We start from the raw sequence: 21,963 nt of genomic DNA, 5'->3' as shown, positions 1-21,963 counted from the left end.
GTTTTCCCCCACGCCCTACTGACAGAACGCTACCAGAAGTAACGTTTTGTGACCATTCCCACACAGACTGACTGTATCTATGCATCACTGATAGTGGTACTGTCCAATGCAATGAATTACAATGCACATTTTTCTCTCCATAACAATTGGAACCTGACCAATGTGACCAATCATTAACATTGTGTGCAATAATATGGGTGGGAAGTGCTAAGCCTTAGGGAAATTCACAGGCTTGTTTGGCGGCTCTTGAATAAAATAAAATAAAAGTTACTGGAAGATCATATTCAATATGTAGATCATTGAGCGCTCATAAGCCATTGTCTCCGTGAACTGATATCATATGAATTCCCTTACTCATCCACTCCGGGAATGAGAAAAGTTTATTATCTGTCAGAATAAATTGTAGATGGGGTTTTAGAAAATGTTGCCTGACCTGGCAACCCTGTTCTGGGCAATCTATCTAGTTGCCTGACAGACTGTGAAAGTGTGCGTTCTCATGAATAATCACTATAGATAGGGATACAAGAGTGGTTATTTTTTCAGAAGATATCAAGTTCAACAAAACTTTAGCTGCTATTTTAGCTAGCTGAGCAGTTTGCTCATCACTCAAAAAGATGTAGACCTTATAGGCGGCCACTGTCTGACAGACCTTACTGAGGGGGAAATAGTGTGTTGGGCTCAAATGTATTCATGATGGTAGGTTTAACTAAAGCCATCCATCCAGCTACAGTATTGGGTGTAACACGTTTGCTTTAGCCTGGTTATTACAGTCTCCAACATCTACATCTACATTAGATGCCATTCTCAAACAAAGCCCTAACCTCTACCTGGCACAACCGTACAAGACTGCTTATGCTTGGCAACTCCCAGGTGTATTATGGATATGTAGAAAGTGCTGCAATAAAATGGATGCATGCTCAGCAAAACCCTTTGCCGGGTTATAAAAAAAATGGCCTAACTCTATCTTCTTTATGGGCCCGTTTTCTCTCCCTCGGCTCCAGCGCCCGTCAGGGGCGGGCGATACGGCCCTAAAATAATATCACGATATTCGGGGGGGCACGGTGGTGCAGTGGTAAGCGCTGTCGCCTCACAGCTAGAAGGTCCTGGGTTCGATTCCCACCTGGGACGCTGTGAGCGCTGAAGGAGTGCGTGCCCGTCCGCATGTCCTCGAGTGCCCACCGCCCGGGTGGGGTCGTCAAAAGGGCCTTTCTGTGTGGAGTTTGCATGTTCTTCCCGTGCCCCCTGGGGGTTTCCTTCATACAGGAACTCCTCACCAAAACATGCAATATCCTGGTTGCTGAAGCGGTGCCTCCTGTGGTCGTTCGGGGGGCGCCTGTTTGGAGGGAGGGGAACTCGTTGGAATAGCGTGATCCTCCCACGTGCCATGTCCTACCAGTGAAGCTTCCCCTGTCAGGTGAAAAGAAGCGGCTGGCTACTGCCCATGTCTCGGAGGAAGCATGGAGCCCGTTTCGGCTCTCCCCGGATTGGCAGAGGGTGGAGCAGCAACCAGGATAAATAAATTAAAATTAGCACTAATGGGGGACAAAAATGGGATAAAAAATCATGGAAAAAATATATAAAAAAATAAAAAATAATAATATCACGATATTATTGACGATATGACAAAATACTGAAAAATATTTCATTATTAATTTCAAGAACATACAATTGCAAAAACAAAGTGTTATAGTTTTATGTCAGCATAAACATAACAGTTTGCCTTCAAATATTCAAATATGCATTCAGATATTGCCATGGTTTGTTGTAAATGCTCTTTTGTAACCAAACCACTTCCACACTACTGAAGTCACTCCCCTTTTTGGAAATAACCGCTTTCAGCCAGGTATGTTGTTGCTGTGTGTATGTCATACCATTGGTGTGATGTCATTACATCAACAAGTCGGAATATTGCCATTATCAGGATATCACGATATGCATTTTTGACGATAGGATAATGAATTGTAACGATATTATCGATAACGATACGATATTGGCACACTCCTAGCGCCCGTGCAGGACGCCTGTCTTGGTTCTTCCCCTTGCCGATGGCGCTGCTATTGACTCAAGTTATGCAGAATGACAGAGGGAACAGCCATGGCAAGGTGTTATGTAATGCCACGGAGGTCTGCCTACCATAGAGACACTGCGTGTCATTCGTTTAAAGCCACACCCACTGTGAGGGACAACAATATCGCTAACATACTGGCAAAAGCAGCGAGCAGGAGGACATCTTTTCAGACACGGACAGCCTGACAAGGATTTTCCTGTTTCCAGTAGACAAGTCTGTCAAAGAAGTATTTCAGCACACTGCCTCCAGAGAGGGAAAGAAGTATTTCAGCACACACTGCCTCCAGAGAGGGAAAGAAGTATTCACACTGCCTCCAGAGAGGGAAAGAAGTATTCACACTGCCTCCAGAGAGGGAAAGAAGTATTCACACTGCCTCCAGAGAGGGAAAGAAGTATTCACACTGCCTCCAGAGAGAGAAAGAAGTATTTCAGCACACTGCCTCCAGAGAGGGAAAGAAGTATTTCAGCACACTGCCTCCAGAGAGGGAAAGAAGTATTTCAGCACACTGCCTCCAGAGAGGGAAAGAAGTATTTCAGCACACTGCCTCCAGAGAGGGAAAGAAGTATTTCAGCACACTGCCTCCAGAGAGGGAAAGAAGTATTTCAGCACACTGCCTCCAGAGAGGGAAAGAAGTATTCACACTGCCTCCAGAGAGGGAAAGAAGTATTTCAGCACACTGCTTCCAGAGAGGGAAAGTAGTATTTCAGCACACTGCTTCCAGAGAGGGAAAGACGTATTCACACTGCCTCCAGAGAGGGAAAGACGTATTCACACGGCCTCCAGAGAGGGAAAGAAGTATTACAGCACACTGCCTCCAGAGAGGGAAAGGTACTTTGAAAAAATGAACTTAATTGGCCATTTGGCCTCCATCAATGTCCCTTTTCATTAGTCCAATAAAGCTGATAAATGAGGCCACACAGTGACCTGAAGTGAAATACTTTAGCATTTACCACTGCTTCATTTAATCACCAGGTAAAATAAATGGACCTTGAATAATTTCACTTAATATTTAGAAATTGGAAAATACAGCTATGCTTTTCAGAACTCAGACTATAAGTGTGCGCTGGCATGGGTTGTTAAAGTGGATTGTTGCCAAGTCAACTATCTTACAGTACGTGAGCGAACAGGTCAGTGAGAGTTCTCATTAGTTTTGCACCGTGGACTGGCAAGTCAATACAGAGCAAAAATATCCTGAGACGCACACATAGAACACAACTCATCTGCTTTATACCAAAATGTCTCAGTAATGCTACTGTAGCTCGGTAGCAACACAGTAGCACAACAGCTATTTCTTGTGGGGAAGCGTTGCGGATTGAATGTAAGTAGGGGTGGGGGAAAAAATCGATTCACCTAAGTATCGCGATTTTTAATGTCACGATTTTTTGGATCTATCTTTTATTCCAGAATCGATAATCGCAAAAAAAAAAAAAAAGGGGTGCTTGCAGTCAGGCCACTCACTGAACAGCAGGCCAGGCGCCGCCTACTGGTTTACTAGTGGTTTTATTACTTTATTAGTTAGTCTGAAGTAATAATTACACTTCAGGGTTAAAGTGGGTGCATCTCATTGTAAAATTGGACTTCAAACGGCCCAAATCTGGCTTCAAACGGCCCAAATTGGGCTTCAAACGGCCCAAATTTCACGCGCGTCGGCCCATATCGGCCTGGCCTGCTTGGTATCTAATGCCCGGCCTGAATTATGATCCCAGTCCGCCCCTGTTTTTAACTATATCGCCCAGCCCTACTCATGATATATAATATACAGTCTCTAGTGTATGATTCAACTTTTCCCATGTTCTAATCTAGTGTAAAAAAGCAAACAAACTGAAAAAAGAAAAGAAAAAAATAAACAAAAATCGCAATAAATCGTAATATCGAATCGCAATAATCGTAGAATCGCAATACTTAAGAATCGCAATACTTAAGAATCGCAATATAAATCGAATCGGCACCCAAGAATCGTGATAGTATCGAATCGGGAGATAAGTGAATCGCCACAGCCCTAAATGTAAGCCTTCCCGTTGGAGAGTTGAAAGCGCTCTCTCTCCACCGGAGCTGTCAGCGTGACTCTGGGTGGAAGCTGAAGCATGTCACAAGCTGTTAATTTTAGCGAGCAGGAGGAGAGAACGTCCCCGCTTATCGTCTCCAGTCACAATATGTCAATAACAATTACACGGTATTATTGGAGCCGGTGAAGGGGCTGTCTGCCAGCACGGCTGAGGGAGCCCAGAGGTGTTGTAAAGGGCATCGGTGCGCGACCGGACAGAATGGGAGAGATAACTCTTCACAGCTGATTGGACACACGCCGCCTAACTCCGGGCCTGATTGGCTCTTTATCCCCGCGGGCACACTGGTGCTGATTTGAAGGCAAATTGAGCGGTTGCAGGCGGGCTCGGCTTTGTCACGTTGGCTTTTGGAGATTTTTGAGCACACTGCTATCTCTTATTTCGAGCGCAGCGTTGGTCCTGAACGCTCACACTGCTGCTAAAAGCAAAGAGATTTCTCCCTTATGCCTTTTGCAGCGAAGGCTGCCTCTCTCCGCCTCTCCACTTGGGAGTAGATGGTCCGTTAACTCAAAGCCCCTCTGCATCTTCAGGTTTCGTCTCCGTTGCACAATGCCTGTTTTGCACTTTGTGTTTTCGGGAGAGCCTGATTGGCCAACGTCAAGCCGATCATTACGGCCAGGCTGGAAATGTCAGCGTGCTCGCTGCACTATTCAGCACTTGGCCTAATGAGCGTTTCTCTCTGACGATTATCAATTAGTAATGAAGTGGCAAATCATCCTAACAGGCAGAAAGCAGCATCGGGAGCCTGTGGATAAGAGAATGGGACGGCAGCGGCGCGCATAGCAGGCAGCGGCGCAGGCAGGGCCGCGGATGGGGAGGCTGCCGGATGCATGGGCTGCAGAGCAGCAGCTGGCGGGCCCGTCCCAATATTCAAGAAGGAGCAGGTGCCGCTAGCGCGCGGGGGCCAGCATGAATTTTCTCCCCCAATTGTACGTGGCCAATTCCGCCTGCTGTCCTGGTCGTTGCGCCACCCCCTCTACCAATCTGGGGAGAATTGTAGACTAGCACATGCCGATACATGTGCAGTCACGTGACAGCGAGGGATTTCACTACCAGGACGTGGCACGTGGCAGGATCTCGCTATTACCCCCCCAGTTCTGCTCCCCCTGACCAACTAGAGGAGGCGCTGGTGCAGCGACCAGGACACATAATGCTTACAAAAAAATGAATGAAATTGACTTTTTAACTACCGGTACTTTAGATCACATCCCTGGTCATAGATTGCATCTATTATTCTATTTAACAATGTATGCCAAAAATAAGTCCTTTGTTTTTTCACATCAAAATCTAATTGGCTCATTAACTCACATTCCAGGAATATCGCTATTTACCGCGGCTCGTCGGCCGGCACTCTCCCTTGGCTTGGAAACGGCTGTCCATCCGGAAGGGAACCAACCAGCGGTTCTCTGCTTTTGGGGCTGTGAGCCAGCCATCGAGTGTGCAGTCCACAGGGCTATATTTACATTATATTGCTCATAACACTGTTATTGAAATGTGACTGGTAGGTTTCAGATTTGTCCGGTGAAATTAATTATTTAGTGGACTGCTGTCTCGCTCTGCTCCGAGGCACTTAGGGCAGAGCACTCGCCCCTCACATTCAGTCAGTCCACTCCAGTCCCTCATCCCAGACACGCCCACTTTTCAACGGTCAAATCAAACTCCTCCACACACGCTATGCCCCGCCTCCCCACCCTGTTTCACTCGGAATACGTCACGAAAAGGAAGTCGCATGCATGCAGATGGCATTTCAGCTCGACTTTAATCCGGCTTCCCACTCGCAGATACGGCCAGTTGTGCCTGTATGCCGGAGGTAACACCTAAGCAGCTATTTTTCCAGTGCCGGGGAATCACACAGCCACAGGACTAGGTACAGCTTAGCCAACCTGCACCCCCTGAGGTGTAGAACTAAAATGGGGCAATGCTCTTTTGCGTACACAGGAGCACGGGAGTGGAATGAACTGCCTCTGTCCATCAAACAGACCACGAACCCACACAGTTTTAAGGTGAATGCTAGGAAATGGCTACTAGCCAAAGTCCATGAATAGACAGGTAACGTTAGGGGAGGGAGGGATTGTTAGGATGTACACAATGTATTATGTAATTTGGTGTTTTAAGTGTGTAAGTATTTTTATGTGTTTTAAGTGTTTTATGTATACGTTGACACCAAGGACCACAACGGAAACAAGTCCACGACTTTTTGTGTTATCCTTGACATTGTTGTTTTTTTAATGCCTGACTTGCATGTATTTTAAACGGATATGTCAAATAAACTAAACTAAACTAAACACAGGGGCTCGAACCTGCGATCTTCATGTTGGGAATCTGTCAGGGGATCTACCGCTTCATTTCCCGCACGGCCAGTACGCTGTTGTTGTGCACATCGCAGTGCCGCCGCATAAAAACACAGCCCTGGCAGCTGAATGAGAGAGAGAGAGAGAGAGAGAGAGAGAGAGAGAGATAGTTCTGCTGTATGCATGGTGGGAGGGAAGCCATTAGCACCCCACTGTTCCTGTGTGTACAGTAAACTGTAGGAAGGAGCCTTCAGGGTCGACTGTACCTGCTCAGTCTTCACCATAGACATAAATAATACGGACGTATCTATCCCATTAAATTTCGTTTTCCTGGCGGAGTTCGAACAGTGGGTGTCACCATCTTGATTTTGCATCAGCAGAGTGGGAGGGAATGGGTTGAGCTCTCACTCAGCTCTCACCCAGCTCTCACTCAGTCCTCACTTAGTCCTCACTCAGTCCTCACTCAGTCCTCACTCAGCTCTCACTCAGTCCTCACTCAGTCCTCACTTAGTCCTCACTTAGTCCTCACTCAGTCCTCACTCAGTCCTCACTCAGCTCTCACTCAGTCCTCACCCAGCTCTCACTCAGTCCTCACTTAGTCCTCACTCAGTCCTCACTTAGTCCTCACCCAGCTCTCACTCAGCTCTCACTCACTCAGCTCTCACCCAGCTCTCACTCAGCTCTCACTCAGTCCTCACCCAGCTCTCAGTCCTCACCCATCTCTCACTCAGCTCTCACTCAGTCCTCACCCAGCTCTCAGTCCTCACCCATCTCTCACTCAGCTCTCACTCAGCTCTCACTCAGTCCTCACCCAGCTCTCAGTCCTCACCCATCTCTCACTCAGCTCTCACTCAGTCCTCACCCAGCTCTCACCCATCTCTCACTCAGCTCTCACCCAGCTCTCACTCAGCTCTCACTCAGTCCTCACCCAGCTCTCAGTCCTCACCCATCTCTCACTCAGTCCTCACCCAGCTCTCAGTCCTCACTCAGCTCTCACTCAGCTCTCACTCAGTCCTCACTCAGTCCTCACTCAGTCCTCACTCAGCTCTGAAAGAAAAAGAAAAAAACATGTTGTTTACTATCCCCTTTTCACGTCGTCATCCTGTGCTTTTCATATCTGCTCCATTTGTTCCTCTGTTTATTGAGACATCCTAAACCATTTTAAATCCACTCTGCCGTCCCCAGGGAGGGATCAGGATGAGCACGCGATTTTAGATTTCCCCACTGACGTAGGGCTTCCTGCTTCTCCTCACTTTGCTTTAAAAAAATACATTCTTTAAATGTTTCATAGCTGCCTGTACAGTGAGTATATACAGGAAGGCTGTAGGGCAAGTCTGCTACACTTATGTAAGGTGGAGAAGTATGTGCCCGTGCATTACTTTACATCACTTGCACCGTGCTCTACAATGGAGTGTCTAAGCTGCATAAAGGATCTAACCCCTCACCTGTGCTGTGTTGAGTGAATGTAAGTGGTATCTAACTTTGGTGGAACATTTCCATTTTGAGTGCAAATACAGTAGCTTTAAATTGGCTGCTTTGGGGATCCATAGTCAGCACACCTTCTTCTTCTTCCGTCTGGTTTGATGTTTACAGCCTTGTCTAAAAAATTTAAATTCCAGCATATTTCAAAAAGGGGGAAATGAGATCCAGGGTCTGATTTCCCCCTGTAAACGCATCTTGTTCAAATTAGATGGAGATGGTGCGGAGATGAGATGTTTTCATGAACTGTGGTATAATGTTTGCAGAAATGTAGCTGGAATGGAAAATGAATTGGCTGCAGATCCAATTAGACACTAATGTGGACAAACTATGTCAGCGCTTTCCCCCAGAATTGCTGCAGTGTACTGAGGAGAGATAGTGCGTTTCAAAAAGCAACTTTCAGAGCTGAGATGAAGATACACAGTCGCAGTCGTGTCGGAAAACAGTGTTTATTCTTTCATGTACTGTCGTGATATTGTCTGAACGTTTAGTTCAGCTTGTGTTTCCTGCATACATATAGAATTACTGCATACTGCATAGAATCTGAATCATGACACAATTCATTTTCAATGAGAGCTGTCCTCCGGGCAGCGCTGATGTCCGTCTCCGTCAGATTTCTGTCTGTTTAGACGGACAGAAACAGAACAGAACTCTTTCTCAACGGACAGATTCGGCACCGTCCGTTTAGCAAATACGTACATCAACTGAATGAGCAGCCAGGGACATGCATACTGTTGGGTTGCAAATGAACAGGCATAAGGCAGGCTTGAATGCTCAACTTTTTCCCACTTGCCCGCTTGCTTTCACTGGCCCAGCAGGCAAAAGAAGAAGAAAATAACCACTTTTTCATACTATGCATATAAGTAATTTCTCACTATAAAATATTCAGAACATGTAGTAGCAGAACAATTGAAAATTTTACAAAAACTCCCTGCTGGCTGGTTGCACTTGGAGCCAATTTAAACTTTCTCATATGTCTGCTTCATTGGTTGTGTCACTTAGGGTGCGTTCAGAAATAGCACTCCGAGAGCCCGGAGCACACACTGGACCGTTCGTAAATTGGGAGCACCGTTGTAATCTACCGTACCTTCACGCTCTCATTTCAGTATAGAGCGTCAGAGGGGATTTACGAACGCACCCCTAGTTTGGTGTATTTGTCCAACAAACGTCTGCCTTGCTCTCACTGAGAGTGAATGGGAACTAGCCAATCGGCTGCTCCCGTCTTGCACCTTAACTCTGAACTGGCATTCAGTCTTATTGGTCAGAAATAGCACAACAAAGAGGAGAGTGGGCCAATTTGGAAAGCAGAGAGGGTGAGACATGGTAAAGATCAGAAACATTTTCAGTTGACTGACGAGTCAAGTAGCTCAAATCATCATAAGCATTGGCAATCCTTATTGTGGAACCACTGGTTTGGTGTAGGTCTACTGGGATACTGTAGTACACGGAGGTATGAGCTGGTTTGGTGTAGGCCTACTGGGATACTGTAGTACACGGAGGTATGAGCTGGTTTGGTGTAGTCCTACTGGGATACTTGTAGTACACGGAGGTATGAGCTGGTTTGATGTAGGCCTACTGGGGTACTGTAGTACACGGAGGTATGAGCTGGTTTGATGTAGGCCTACTTGGATACTGTAGTACACGGAGGTATGAGCTGGTTTGGTGTAGGCCTACTGGGATACTGTAATACACGGAGGTATGAGCTGGTTAGGTGTAAGCCTACTGGGGTACTGTAGTACACAGAGGTATGAGCTGGTTAGGTGTAAGCCTACTGGGATACTGTAATACACGGAGGTATGAGCTGGTTAGGTGTAAGCCTACTGGGGTACTGTAGTACATGGAGGTTTGAGCTGGTTTGGAGTAGGCCTACTGGGGTACTGTAGTACACGGAGGTACTGTATGAGCTGGTTTGATGTAGGCCTGGGGTACTGTAGTACACGGAGGTATGAGCTGGTTTGGTGTAGGCCTACTGGGGTACTGTAGTACACGGAGGTTTGAGCCTTCCAAAAGCCCGGTGTTAACGCTTTTTATCAATACATATTTAAACAAATACAAAAACCACAAAAAATATGATTTGTCGAGGCAATACTGTTTCCCGATAGCTGTTGTATTGCCACGTCTTCAGTACACTTGTGGATTCTGGGATTGCCTTTTCCCTGTGGAACTAATTAACATCACGTGTTTTTCTCAAAATGATGAAGTACAAGCTTATTTCAATCTAATTCCCTCATCAGCATACTGTCAATTGTGATCTGAGATTGAGTTAGTGCCTGAGAGATGTAATTTACATTATACAGCAAAGGACCCAGACAGCTACCCCGAGACAGACCACCCTCCCCAATACAGACCACCCTCTGGCTGAAAGGGTTGAGAGAAAGATCCATTGATATACAGTAGATGTGGGCTACTTATCAAACTTGAGAATCCTCTCAAGGACCCAGTGGTCCTTGAGAGGATTCCAGGATTCTCTGTTATCTCTCAACCTTATGGAATTCTGGACAAAATCATATCTAGGCTACATTAAAAAAACAAAAACAAACAAAAAACAAAACAAAAACAGATTTGCATCTGAGAGACCAAATCTCATCATATGGGGGGGGGGGGGTCCATTGCCCCAATGTGAACTAAATTAGGGATCGTTATAGTCGCTTTTATTGATTGTATTCTGTTACATCACCACACGGCCATCTTGGTAGGAAAATAACAGGTGATTGTGATCAATTAACAGGTGATTAACAGGTCAAGTGGCACATTAAACAGCCAATGAGCTGTGTATTATTGCGCCATATTGGTAGGAAAATGCTCGCGACATCATGGGAATACTACGAATAGGCTTGGAGTTGGGAGGAACCGGGAAAGGGGGGTCAGTCAGTTGCTTTTGATTGCACATGGAGCTGTCAAGAGAAGACGTGCTGTACTCTAATGCTTTATGATTGTGTCCGTGATCATGGCTGCCTCAAAGAAAACAACAACAACACTACATTTAGACCAAGGCCAAGCCTGTTAAACACTCCAACCAACAAAATGTGTTTTCCCAGACTCCATCACAGCGGCTAATCGGAGAAACGTTTCTCTCGGATGTGATTTGGCACGTCTCTCTCTCTCTCTCTTTCGCTGCTCTTCCTCCTTCAACACTTTAGATTGGACCAAGAAGACTAGCTATTTGTTTCCAACTGTTGCCAGTTCTGAACTTACTTGAAAACGAATGCTTTTGAGTGATGGTTTCATTCAGTCATGTCCAACTGTCATACAGTTTGCCCACCCCCGTATGGATGCAGAGCTGGCATATGCTCTTTCAGCCTGGGCGCCCCTGCAGTCACCATCTGAGCGGGGCAGATGGCTCCTGGTTAATTTAGCGTGAACCCTGGACCCGCACCACCGGCGTCTCCCCGCTCATAAACACTCGGCACACGGGATTAGCCCACTGATCAATCACACTGCCACCATCTCTTTTGCGGTTCCCTCCAAACGGCCCGGGCAATAGGTCTCAATTAGCCCAGAGACAACCAGAGATTTACCAGAGACAGCCAGCGAAATCACTCAACTCAGCACCCAATGAGAGAGTGCAATCTGTGGCTTATTGGAGAGTGAATGAACAGGCGAACATGGTAGATGTAATTTACTCTGGTATTGGATTGTGGTTTATTAACTTCCCAACAGTAGTTTGGAGTCATGGGGCTAGATTGTATAGCGATGCATTCAGGATGAAATGGGACTTTTCAGTTTGCCGGTGGGGAACCTCTGCTGAAGGTTACCTTGGTGAATGGGAGATCAAATGAAGATACGGGATGTCAGACGGTATTTTTCTGTGCATGCATCAACCTGTTACTCTGCGTTCAGGGGATAGGGGAAAAAAACAGCTTAACTTGAATAAATGATACTTCAGTGCACATTTTCCCCCCAGAACACGCCACGCCCGCTCTCAGGTGAGGGGAGAGTTTCCAAGTGAATCGAAACAAACGACTCGCCAGCGAAGCATCAAACAAAGAGTTGGAAGTCACAGCGATGACGGCCTGAAGGCCCCCCCGGTGCTTCATCGTTCATGCAGAGGCGGCGGCGCGCCACCGGGGGGCAGGCTGCCTGCCGCAGGTGTCTGGCAGTGACGGATCTCACCCTGTCAGGAAGCCCCACCCCCTGCTGCTCGCAATACCAGCAATGTCAGCTCACCTCTGCGGGGGGGGGGGGGGGGGGGGGGGAGGGGCCTCGTGTTGCAAACATTTAAATCTGCGTCAATGGCAGCGGGCCGTCTGACAGGGCGGTTACAACACAGCTGGAGGGGGAGTAAAGAGGCATAGATGCCCCCCCCCCCCCCTCCCCCTTACTCTCTCTCTTATCAGAATGCAGAGGGGGGAAACAACTGACATCAACATCCGAAAAGAAAATGGTTAACAAATAGCAAATTTCCTGTTAAGGTTCGGCAGTTCATGGTTTGGTGCTGCGATGATGTCGAGAAAACAATCATTCGTGGGGCAAATTTGATTTGGAAGACACAAGGAGGATATGGAAATTTGATTCAATGAGCACGAGCTGACATTTATTTTTGGTTCGCCTTTTGCTCCCAGGCATATTTATGGGGGAGTTAACTCAATTTGTGGCAGCCAGGCAATCAAGGTGGCCATTTTTCATTCCACAGCGTCATTAGTCAAACATGACAGCGATAACACAGGTCGCTTATAATCTGAAGCAACAAGGGCACTGGCTCTCTACCACCATTATCACACACACTACTGGATGGATCTTGTTGATCACCCCTTTAACATGACATCAAACATACTTTAAAACTGTAAACCGATTTAATGTCGTTCCAAAGTCTCACATAGAGAGAACTGGAAACATAGGCCGAAACATGAAATAAAGTCACTGTATGCAAGAGTACAATGTGCCGCAGTAAGATCCCCATTCTCTTATATGCACCAGCATGCAATTCTGACTGCATTTATATCACGCTTTTTCCAAAGCACTTTACAATGTGCCTACTATCACCCATTCACACACAAATGCATACACCGATGGCGTCAGGCTACCACGGCACGCAGGGTGCTGGCGCAGCCACAGGGAGCAATTTGGGGTTCAGGATCTTGCACAAGGACCCTTCGATGTGCGGACTGGTGAAGCCAGGGATCGAACCACCGACCACTTTTAACCAAAGCGATTAGTGGACAACCCGCTCTACCTCCTGAGCTACAGCCGTCTCTTTATCTATGACGGTCGATGCTACTGTAAAGTCATCCATGAGATGACTGAGATCATTGTGATTCAAGAAATCTAATTGATGGTACAAATTGGACAATAATACGGGTCATCAAAATCCCATTTCAGTTTCACGTCAAGTTTGAAACTTGGTCTATACATGCTGCAGTGAGCTAGCTCAGGGTTTGGCAGAGGAAGCCGTGGAAGTAATAGTGAAAGCTGTAGTTCCTCGAATGGCCACTTGAGGCTGTATCCAAAAGGGAGTCGTTCCCCGTTCACCCCATGTTAAAATGCCGCACTTTGTAACAGGATTAAGCTATTAAGCTATAGCTAATTTCACCTTTCATGACAACTGCATGGGGAGGGGAGGGAGTGAATTTGTTATATAACGTTTAGAGTCAAATAGACCAGTGTTTCCCAAACTATGGGTCGGGACCCAATTTGGGTCGCGGACCCGTGGGGGGTGGGTTGCCAACTGGTCGTCATGGCAACTCATTACCGTTTTTTTTGTGTGTGTGTGAGTTTGGGTCCCAGGGAGACACAAAATGTATCTTTTGGGTCCCAAGATGAAAACGTTTGGGAACCCCTGAAATAGACGGTAGAAAAGACTGTTTTGGACGTGATTGACAGGTTCGCCTGTCCAGGGATCGTACAGCGCGCCGATCACGGAATAGCAGGTGGCAAGAGTGGCTACGTCCGCTCTTTTGGCCCCGAGCACCTTTTCATAGCGAAATCGATTGGGCTCATAAATGTCACTCACAGCTCTATCTGCAGGAGACGGGCTGCTGTCTGTCAACCAGCACCTTTCACATGCTGCCATGGATTCTTTATTTTCCTGGGATTGAAAGTGCATGACATTTCGCTCTCTGCACTGCTCTAATTGATTCTCTTCACTCCTCCACCAGGGGGCCGCCGCTTCAACTCAGTCAATCTTGGAGACACACGAGGATACTGCTGCCCTACACACACTCAGAGGATACTGCCCTACACACGCTCAAAGACGCAGCTGCATCAAGCAAATTGATTTTGCATGATGATGACAGTTGGCTGACCAGTCCCGGCTCGGTATATTTTGTATCGATTGTGTGCGGAGGGTCCGGAAGAGTGAAAATCATATTCCTGCGTATTGCGTAATGCTTCTTGCAAAATGTGGGCTATTTATTTCTGAACCTTACTGTAACAAAACACCAAATTGATTAAAGGGTTAGGGTTATAGGGTTAGGGTAGACCCCCTAAAGTTACAAATAGGTTTTTCTTCTTGTTCTTTCAGTTGGATGTGTGCTTGTGCAGAATGAGGTCTGTGCAGAGTTTGACACTAGAAGGCTGTTTTCACATTCATCTGCTGAAGGTTTCTCTGTGCTCATTGAAAATCCAATGTTTAGGGGGCGGGCCTACGAGCATGATTTGTGACATCACAAAATGTGGATAATATTCATTCACCTTACAAAAGTTTCATGTGGAAACTTGAAGCCTTCAGTGCACATCCACTGAGAATGGACTTTACAGTGAAGTAGGAGACATAATTGTGCCCAACAGGAAAACGTTTGAGATTAAATATATTTGCATATTTAGAGTCTGGCTATATTAATGGTGGAGGAGTGGATTTCATTTTAAGAATTTTAACAAGATAATTAAACTTTTTTGTTGGAAAAACTATGTCAGACACAAAGGATTATTCAAAGTAGATAGCGTTGTAGTCGAGTCCAGTTGAGTCGGACTCGAGTCTGAGTCCTGGACACATTTTCAGGACTCGTGACTTGACTTGGACTTGAGCACTGATGACTCGGACTTGGACTGGAGCATTCATGGATTCAGACTCGGAAGTTGGAGACGAGGACTGTGACTTGGTAATTGAGTGTTGACTGTTTTGTGTGTTTGTTTGGTTTGACTTTTTTCAGTTTTTTTTTGTAAAGGGGGGTCGTTAAAATGGGTGGAAATGACACTACGACGATGCGGGGGAATGGTAAAGGAAGACTATTCATCATCATCATCATCATCACTTTATTAACAGACACAAGGTCCAGTATAAAAACAGACAATACATAACATCATAACATATACATACCCCAATACATTACATTAAAGAGTTGTACCAATGTGCCCAAATGCTGGACTGGTACTTAATAGCACTGAGACCAGGTTGAGACAGCAGCATGATAATCAAGTTGTGAGACACATTAAGACGACAGATAAACTTGTAGTTCAGATTTGTCAGCAGGACATAGGCTCTAAACAGGCTAATCTTGACACCTCATCAGAGCAAAAATGAAACTTTTTCCTCAGCACATTAGCTTGTGTATACAAGACACGCCGCTGCCTATACATGTCATCATCATCGCTCATTTGATCAGTGAAAATGTCACCCAAATACTTGGTTTTACAGCACACTTCCAGAACCTGTCCTGACCAATACAAAGAAGGGAAGGAGAGGTCCTTATCATCTCTTGTTCTGCAAACCATAATGACACTCTTTTAAAGCATTATATTTCACATCAAAATCTACTCCATACGCAGAACAAATATTCAGCAGCAACTAATTGATGTGTGTGTGTTTGTGTTTGATTTGCAGGTCTGAAACGAAGCTACACCTGTGAAGTGTGCAGCGTCACACTGAACTCGGTGGCACAGTACCACGCACACCTGCAGGGCTCCAAGCACCAAAACAAGTGAGTCCGTCTCCGTCTTGCACGCCGGCAGCGGCCGAGCAAATCTCCGCCTCTTATAGAGCTCAACATTCTGCTGCGTTCGCTCCAGATCTTCTGTTTTTCATCCCTTTCATCTGGGCCTTTGAAATCCTCTGCTCAAAGGAGGCTTTTGCACCTCAGATATGGAGTGTTTTCGAGAGAGAGGCAGAAATGCCAGACGAGTTCGTCTTTGGGTCTAGCCTTACTAAAAGCAAAGGGGGGAATTTGTCTAATTGAACCATTTCCCCACTTCATTCGCACTGCTGCTAATTGGTGGCTGTGGCGCCTGCAGGGGCCGATCTGGAGCGCGGAATAAGCAGGCTCTTACCGCATAGGCACAACAAACAATCGGGAGCGCAGAATAAGCAGACTCTCTTACCGTATAGGCACAACAAACAGCCAGAGTTCACGTTTAAACGAGCCCCCGTCTAGAGAAGCAACGACCTATAATATAGAAGCAATTGGGAGAAAAAAGATTCACAAACCACCCGCAGTGGGTGCAAAGTGCATTTAATTGTGCTGCCGACAAAATTGTGTGCAAAAGCGACCCCTTTCTATACAAATGAGCCTAAATTCAGAGTGTCTCCAATTAGATCATTGCTTATTGCAATTGTTAATATCGTTAAAATTAGTTTCACAATAACGGTAGTGTAAAGGGCAGGTTAGAGTCCAGCGATTTATCATAGCCCGACGGGCATCGCTGAACATGACGTCCGTTCCAGTGTCACTCGACGCTGATTTTGGACGCTGTCGCTCGTAAAATGTATACACACACCTAGGCGATAGGAGAACGCATCGCAGAGGCGCAGAGCAGGATGTTGCGATATTTTCACATCGATTAATGCCGGATGGACAGAGAAGCTAGCCAGTCAAGGTATAACGTTACCGTTTTGATTGCAACATTACAAAACTGTCTATCTGCTTGCTAACATGGTGTATGATTATCCATGCTAACGATGTGTTAACTGTTACTTACCGTCTGTGTTGAGAATGTCCGCTTTTTTTTTATTATCTTTAAGAAAGAACATGGTATTTACACGACATACTGTACATGGACTATCATACCCCATATCCCATATCCCCCACAAAACAACAAAACAAAACAAGAAAACTGCATAAGATACACAATAATCCAAGAACAAACAAGACTATTGGACAAACCAAACCAAACAAAAACAATGCATTCAGATCCTATCCTGATAAGCCTAATGACACTGGGGTTGCATTTGCCTTTTTAACAGCATCTTTATAATCTGCCCCGGTCGTTAGCCCAAAGGCACGGGAACCGTGTATTGTGTTTATTATGTTTTCAAAAAATATGTGATCTTCTTCCATTGTTAATTCAACTAGCTAGCTGACTAGTGGCTTCAGAAACTGTGGTAGGAGAGAAAAAAATGGTGGTTGTCATGACAACAGAGCCACGATGGGGTCAAAGTTGAATCCAGATGAAGTCTTGACGATTGTCGCAACGTTCATCAAGTACTTAACAGCACTGAGCAAGTGCTCTGTACACTGAAACTACTGTCTCCCCTACCAGTTTACTTACATTATGTTAAATGATTTCCAGGCAATAAAGTACTGTACTTCAAACGTTTCAAAAAATTCAACCCGTTATCTCTTGCTGCCACTTGTGGCCGCCAAAGAGTGACATGTATCGTGTTTTGCCTTGCCTCAGTCTTCCTTTTGCTCTACTCAAATTCCAGTTCCATACACTTTTTTCGGGGACCATTGGTGTCGTGTCCTTATAGCGCTGATCTTTTTGAACAGATAAAACCCAGCAAGCAAAATTACGCCATGATAACGTTGTGATGACGTGTTTCAGTGACGTTCAGGACTAGGCCGGATCACAGGGTGATTTGGGGATGATTTAGACGTCTAGACGGGGACGTCAAGCTGACGTCGAAATATGACCGTTACCATGAATGGGCATGTTCAGTTATTCTGCTATGGACACAGTGTATATTCACCAACTTTATACATAAAGCTATGATTATGTGCAGATTAACAATTTATGCTACCTTTCCAAAAAATAAAATACCACCCCGTGTGGGATTTGAACTCAGGATCTACAACTTATGGAACAGCTATTCTACCACTACGCTAACTGTTTGCTGAAATTTTCTGCTGTATGTTGGAGTAATATAGCCTACCGTTTCAAAACATGGACCCCTTGTTCTTTTTATACCCGGGCGCTGTACGAGAAAGCGACCACTGCTCCTGGCCTGCCCCCCGGAGGAAAGGACAAAGCCAGGATGGGTTAAATGCAGAGGACAAATTTCACCGGCCACCGTCAGCATGTGTGTGTTTGTGGCCCTCCGTGCATGTGTTGATGTGTAACCGTGTGACAATAAAGACGGGCTTGTCCGTCTGAAATCGTGTTTTTTTAATCGTATACATCCATGTAGCCTATACATCCATGGAGTCGGGACAGTTTTAATACAAACGAAAGCTAATTTAATTCAAACCTTAATCTCGAAGAATCATTGAGGAATTCCCTCAAGTGTCACCCTATAACGTTTGTTTACCCAGTGCTCCTGTTAGGCTATGAGACACGAATATAGCCTATGTAGGATTATGTCAGAAACTTGTTTTATATTTAAAACGTTGGCGTCAAGTCTTGGATCGGACATCACAGTGTAACCGTCTACAGAAGAAGAACCCTGAAACACATTGCAGACAATTGCAGGACTCCCCGCAATTCATCTCCTCGTAGTCCCACCTCCACAAATAAACAGTTTGTTAATCAGCGCAGATCGTCCACATGCAAGTGCTGATCACTCGGATTTTGGATAAATAAATAGCCCAGGCTGAGAAATACGTGATTGATTGGAACCATTTACCGGTAGTTATCCTCATGGATATTTCAGTGGTGACTGGTGAGTGAAATTAGTTGGATAGTGATACAGTGATAATCTGGACCAGATCTGACTCGTCGTGATATGACTTGAGCTGGCCCCGATTGGGCTCTCTCGATTAGTCCGGGTCCGTCCGTGCTTGCTGGGAAGATCCAGTAGAAGCCAGGGGACTGCAAAGTCTATGGATTTTGTTTTTCTCGTGTTGGCCCTGTCCAGTAAGTCTGAGGCGATGGGGCTTTGCATGGTGCATGTCCTGGAATTAATTCCCCCTGTTGGGCAGTTTCTGGCTGCACACATCCGCGGGGATGCCGGCATCAGGAGACGTGACATGCCGTTTAACAGCCCCACGCTTTAGTCACACTCGCCTGCGCCGCTGTGCTGGAGCCAGTGCTTCCCCCTGCAGATCAACCCCCCCCCCCTTCCCCCCTCTCCCAAGCTGTTCCAGCGCTCTCTCGCAGGGATGGCTGCTTCAGACCACACGCAACCACCCCCCTCCCACCTCCCACCCTGGGGTCTGTTTAGGTCATTGCTTACTGTCAGTTTCCACAGAGAATAGAGGCATATCTGCTTTAGAGAGAGGCGCTAGGGACAGCAGTTTACATCTGTGTTATTCTTCATCTCTGCAGTAGTAAAAAAATAAAATAATAATATGTACAGTGTATCCGGGCCCAAAAGGAAATTAATTTCTTTCATTTTGCACCGTAGTTTTTGCTGGATTTCTTTTTTCTCTCTTAAATGTGGTCGTCAACAGAAAGCATGCTTTTCTCTGTCTACTAAAGCTAATCTCATCAGATCAATCAGTCAGTATCAGAGCCCACAGATGCTGGCTGACATTGATTGTCACTATATCTCGAGTCCGAGTCGAGTCTCGAGTCCCCATTACCTGAGTCCGAGTCCGGAGTTACTGAACCTGAGTGTGAATCCACATGTACGCTGTGTAGGTAGAACACACGTGCCTGTCCTTTGCACGAAATTGAATAATGTCACCATATTAATATAGCTAGCTATCAATATCTTATGTCAAATGATATTACAAAAAATAATGAAAACAAAAAAAATTGCTGTATTTACAAGTCCTCGTCTACAACTTCCGAGTCCGAAATACTCAAGTACAAGTCCTGAAAATGAGTCCAGGACTCGGGCTCGCCAACAACACTGATCGGTATCACTCGCCAGATGGTTCGGGTGATGGAGTGCCTCATCCGAACCACCTGTGTAGATGTTGTCATGTATAGACATCGACACAGAGTCGTGTACAGACAGCAAAGAGGGGTCACACAAACAACCCCCCACAAAGCCATAATGGCCCCGCCCCCTCGCTAAGTTGAACCGAGGCCAGGGAGGGAAGCAATGAGGAGAACAGGAGGGAGGGCGGGGAACAAATTACCCGCTCAAGACAAGGGTACTAATGAGCAGGCTGATCGATACGCCTGGAACGAGCCAGCTACACGAGTACAACATCCTGATGCTTCAGCCCTCTCCTCTCCGCTGCTGCTGCTGCTGCTGCTGCTGCTGCTGCTGCTGCTGCTGCTGGCATCCCAAGCAGGCAGGTCCACCCTAATGGATGTTGTCTTTTGATTTACCAACTCAATTTGGCTTCATGGCATATTTCTCTCCTCTCCTTTTTTCACCCCACCTTCTCTCTATTTACAGCCGTGTCCTACCTTTGCACTCAGCGCCGGAGTTTCTAAACCCAAAGTACTGTAAGAAACTTCAAGCAGCTCCACTGTCTTGATGAGTGAGCCGGAGCTCATCTGCCGTCAACAAAAATAGGTGGATGTTTTTTTTTGGGGGGGGGGGTTTGTGTGGTCCCCCGGCACGGGAGGAGAGAGAGGGCTCGGTGCTGAGCAGTGTTGGGGGTAACTCATTACAAAAGTAACATATTACATGGAATATATTACTTTTAGCAGTAACTCAGTAATATAACTTATTACCAATAGGATTTCAGTAATATTATACCAGTTACTTTGTCAAGTAACACAAGTTACAAATGTAGTTACTTTTTTTTATTATCAAGGCACATATTTAAATAAAGATACAATCATTTCCTAATCAAATTGTGTGTTTTTATACAAATAACCACGATAGATGACAGTAACAAAGGAAAAGGATAACATTTAGAGTTTCCGGGGCGGCGATGTCATTCTGCTACTGCTGTTACTTTGGTGAAAGTAATACAAAGGTAGTGTAATAAGTATACGAGTTACTCTATACAAACAGTAATATTGTAAAGTAACTTATTACTTTCAAATGAACGTAACTAGTAATATGTAGTATATTACATTTTAAAAGTAACTTGCCCAACACTGGTGCCGAGTGCGGCAGAGATGCTATTAGACGCTGGCCTGGTGTGAGTGGTCAGTGTTAAGTAAGGGGAAATGGACCTGTTTGACCTCCGGTGCTCTCTGTCTCTCTCTCCCCCATCCTGCTCTCTGTCTCTCTCTCCCCCATCCTGCTCTCTGTCTCTCTCTCCCCCATCCTGCTCTCTGTCTCTCTCTCCCCCATCCTGCTCTCTGTCTGTCTCTCCCCCATCCTGCTCTCTGTCTCTCTCTCCCCCATCCTGCCCTCTGTCTCTCTCTCTCTCCCCCATCCTGCTCTCTGTCTCTCTCTCCCCCATCCTGCTCTCTGTCTCTCTCTCTCTCCCCCATCCTGCTCTCTGTCTCTCTCTCCCCCATCCTGCTCTCTCTCTCTCTCTCCCCCATCCTGCTCTCTGTCTCTCTCTCTCTCCCCCATCCTGCTCTCTGTCTCTCTCTCTCTCCCCATCCTGCTCTCTGTCTCTCTCTCCCCCATCCTGCTCTCTGTCTCTCTGTCTCTCCCCCATCCTGCGCTCTGTCTCTCTCTCCCCCATCCTGCTCTCTGTCTCTCTCTCTCCCCCCCATCCTGCTCTCTGTATCTCTCTCTCTCCCCCATCCTGCTCTCTGTCTCTCTCTCCCCCATCCTGCTCTCTGTCTCTCCCCCATCCTGCTCTCTGTCTCTCTCTCCCCCATCCTGCTCTCTGTCTCTCTCTCCCCCATCCTGCTCTCTGTCTCTCTCTCTCTCTCCCCCATCCTGCTCTCTGTCTCTCAATCTCTCTCCCCCATCCTGCTCTCTCTCTCTCTCTCCCCCCCATCCTGCTCTCTGTCTCTCAATCTCTCTCCCCCATCCTGCTCTCTGTCTCTCTCTCCCCCATCCTGCTCTCTGTCTCTCTCTCTCTCCCCCATCCTGCTCTCTGTCTCTCAATCTCTCTCCCCCATCCTGCTCTCTCTCTCTCTCTCCCCCCCATCCTGCTCTCTGTCTCTCAATCTCTCTCCCCCATCCTGCTCTCTGTCTCTCTCTCCCCCATCCTGTGCTCTG

General features: G+C 46.3%; 1 protein-coding gene across 1 annotated transcript in view; it reads left to right on the top strand.

The window, feature by feature from the left end:
- The window catches only part of LOC310783898 (zinc finger matrin-type protein 4-like), a gene marked incomplete at its 5' end in the record, with an annotated part of 143,663 nt that overhangs the window by 101,600 nt on the left and 20,100 nt on the right, over positions 1-21,963 (top strand). Inside the window, one exon of the mRNA XM_083644814.1 lies at positions 15,661-15,757. Coding sequence (XP_083500940.1) covers positions 15,661-15,757 — 97 coding nt within the window. The remainder of the gene's footprint in view (positions 1-15,660; positions 15,758-21,963) is intronic.

Source organism: Poromitra crassiceps, assembly GCF_964638095.1.
Source record: "Poromitra crassiceps genome assembly, chromosome: 10".
Classification (NCBI taxonomy): Eukaryota; Metazoa; Chordata; class Actinopteri; order Beryciformes; family Melamphaidae; genus Poromitra; species Poromitra crassiceps.
This window is presented reverse-complemented; position numbering and strand designations above follow the sequence as displayed.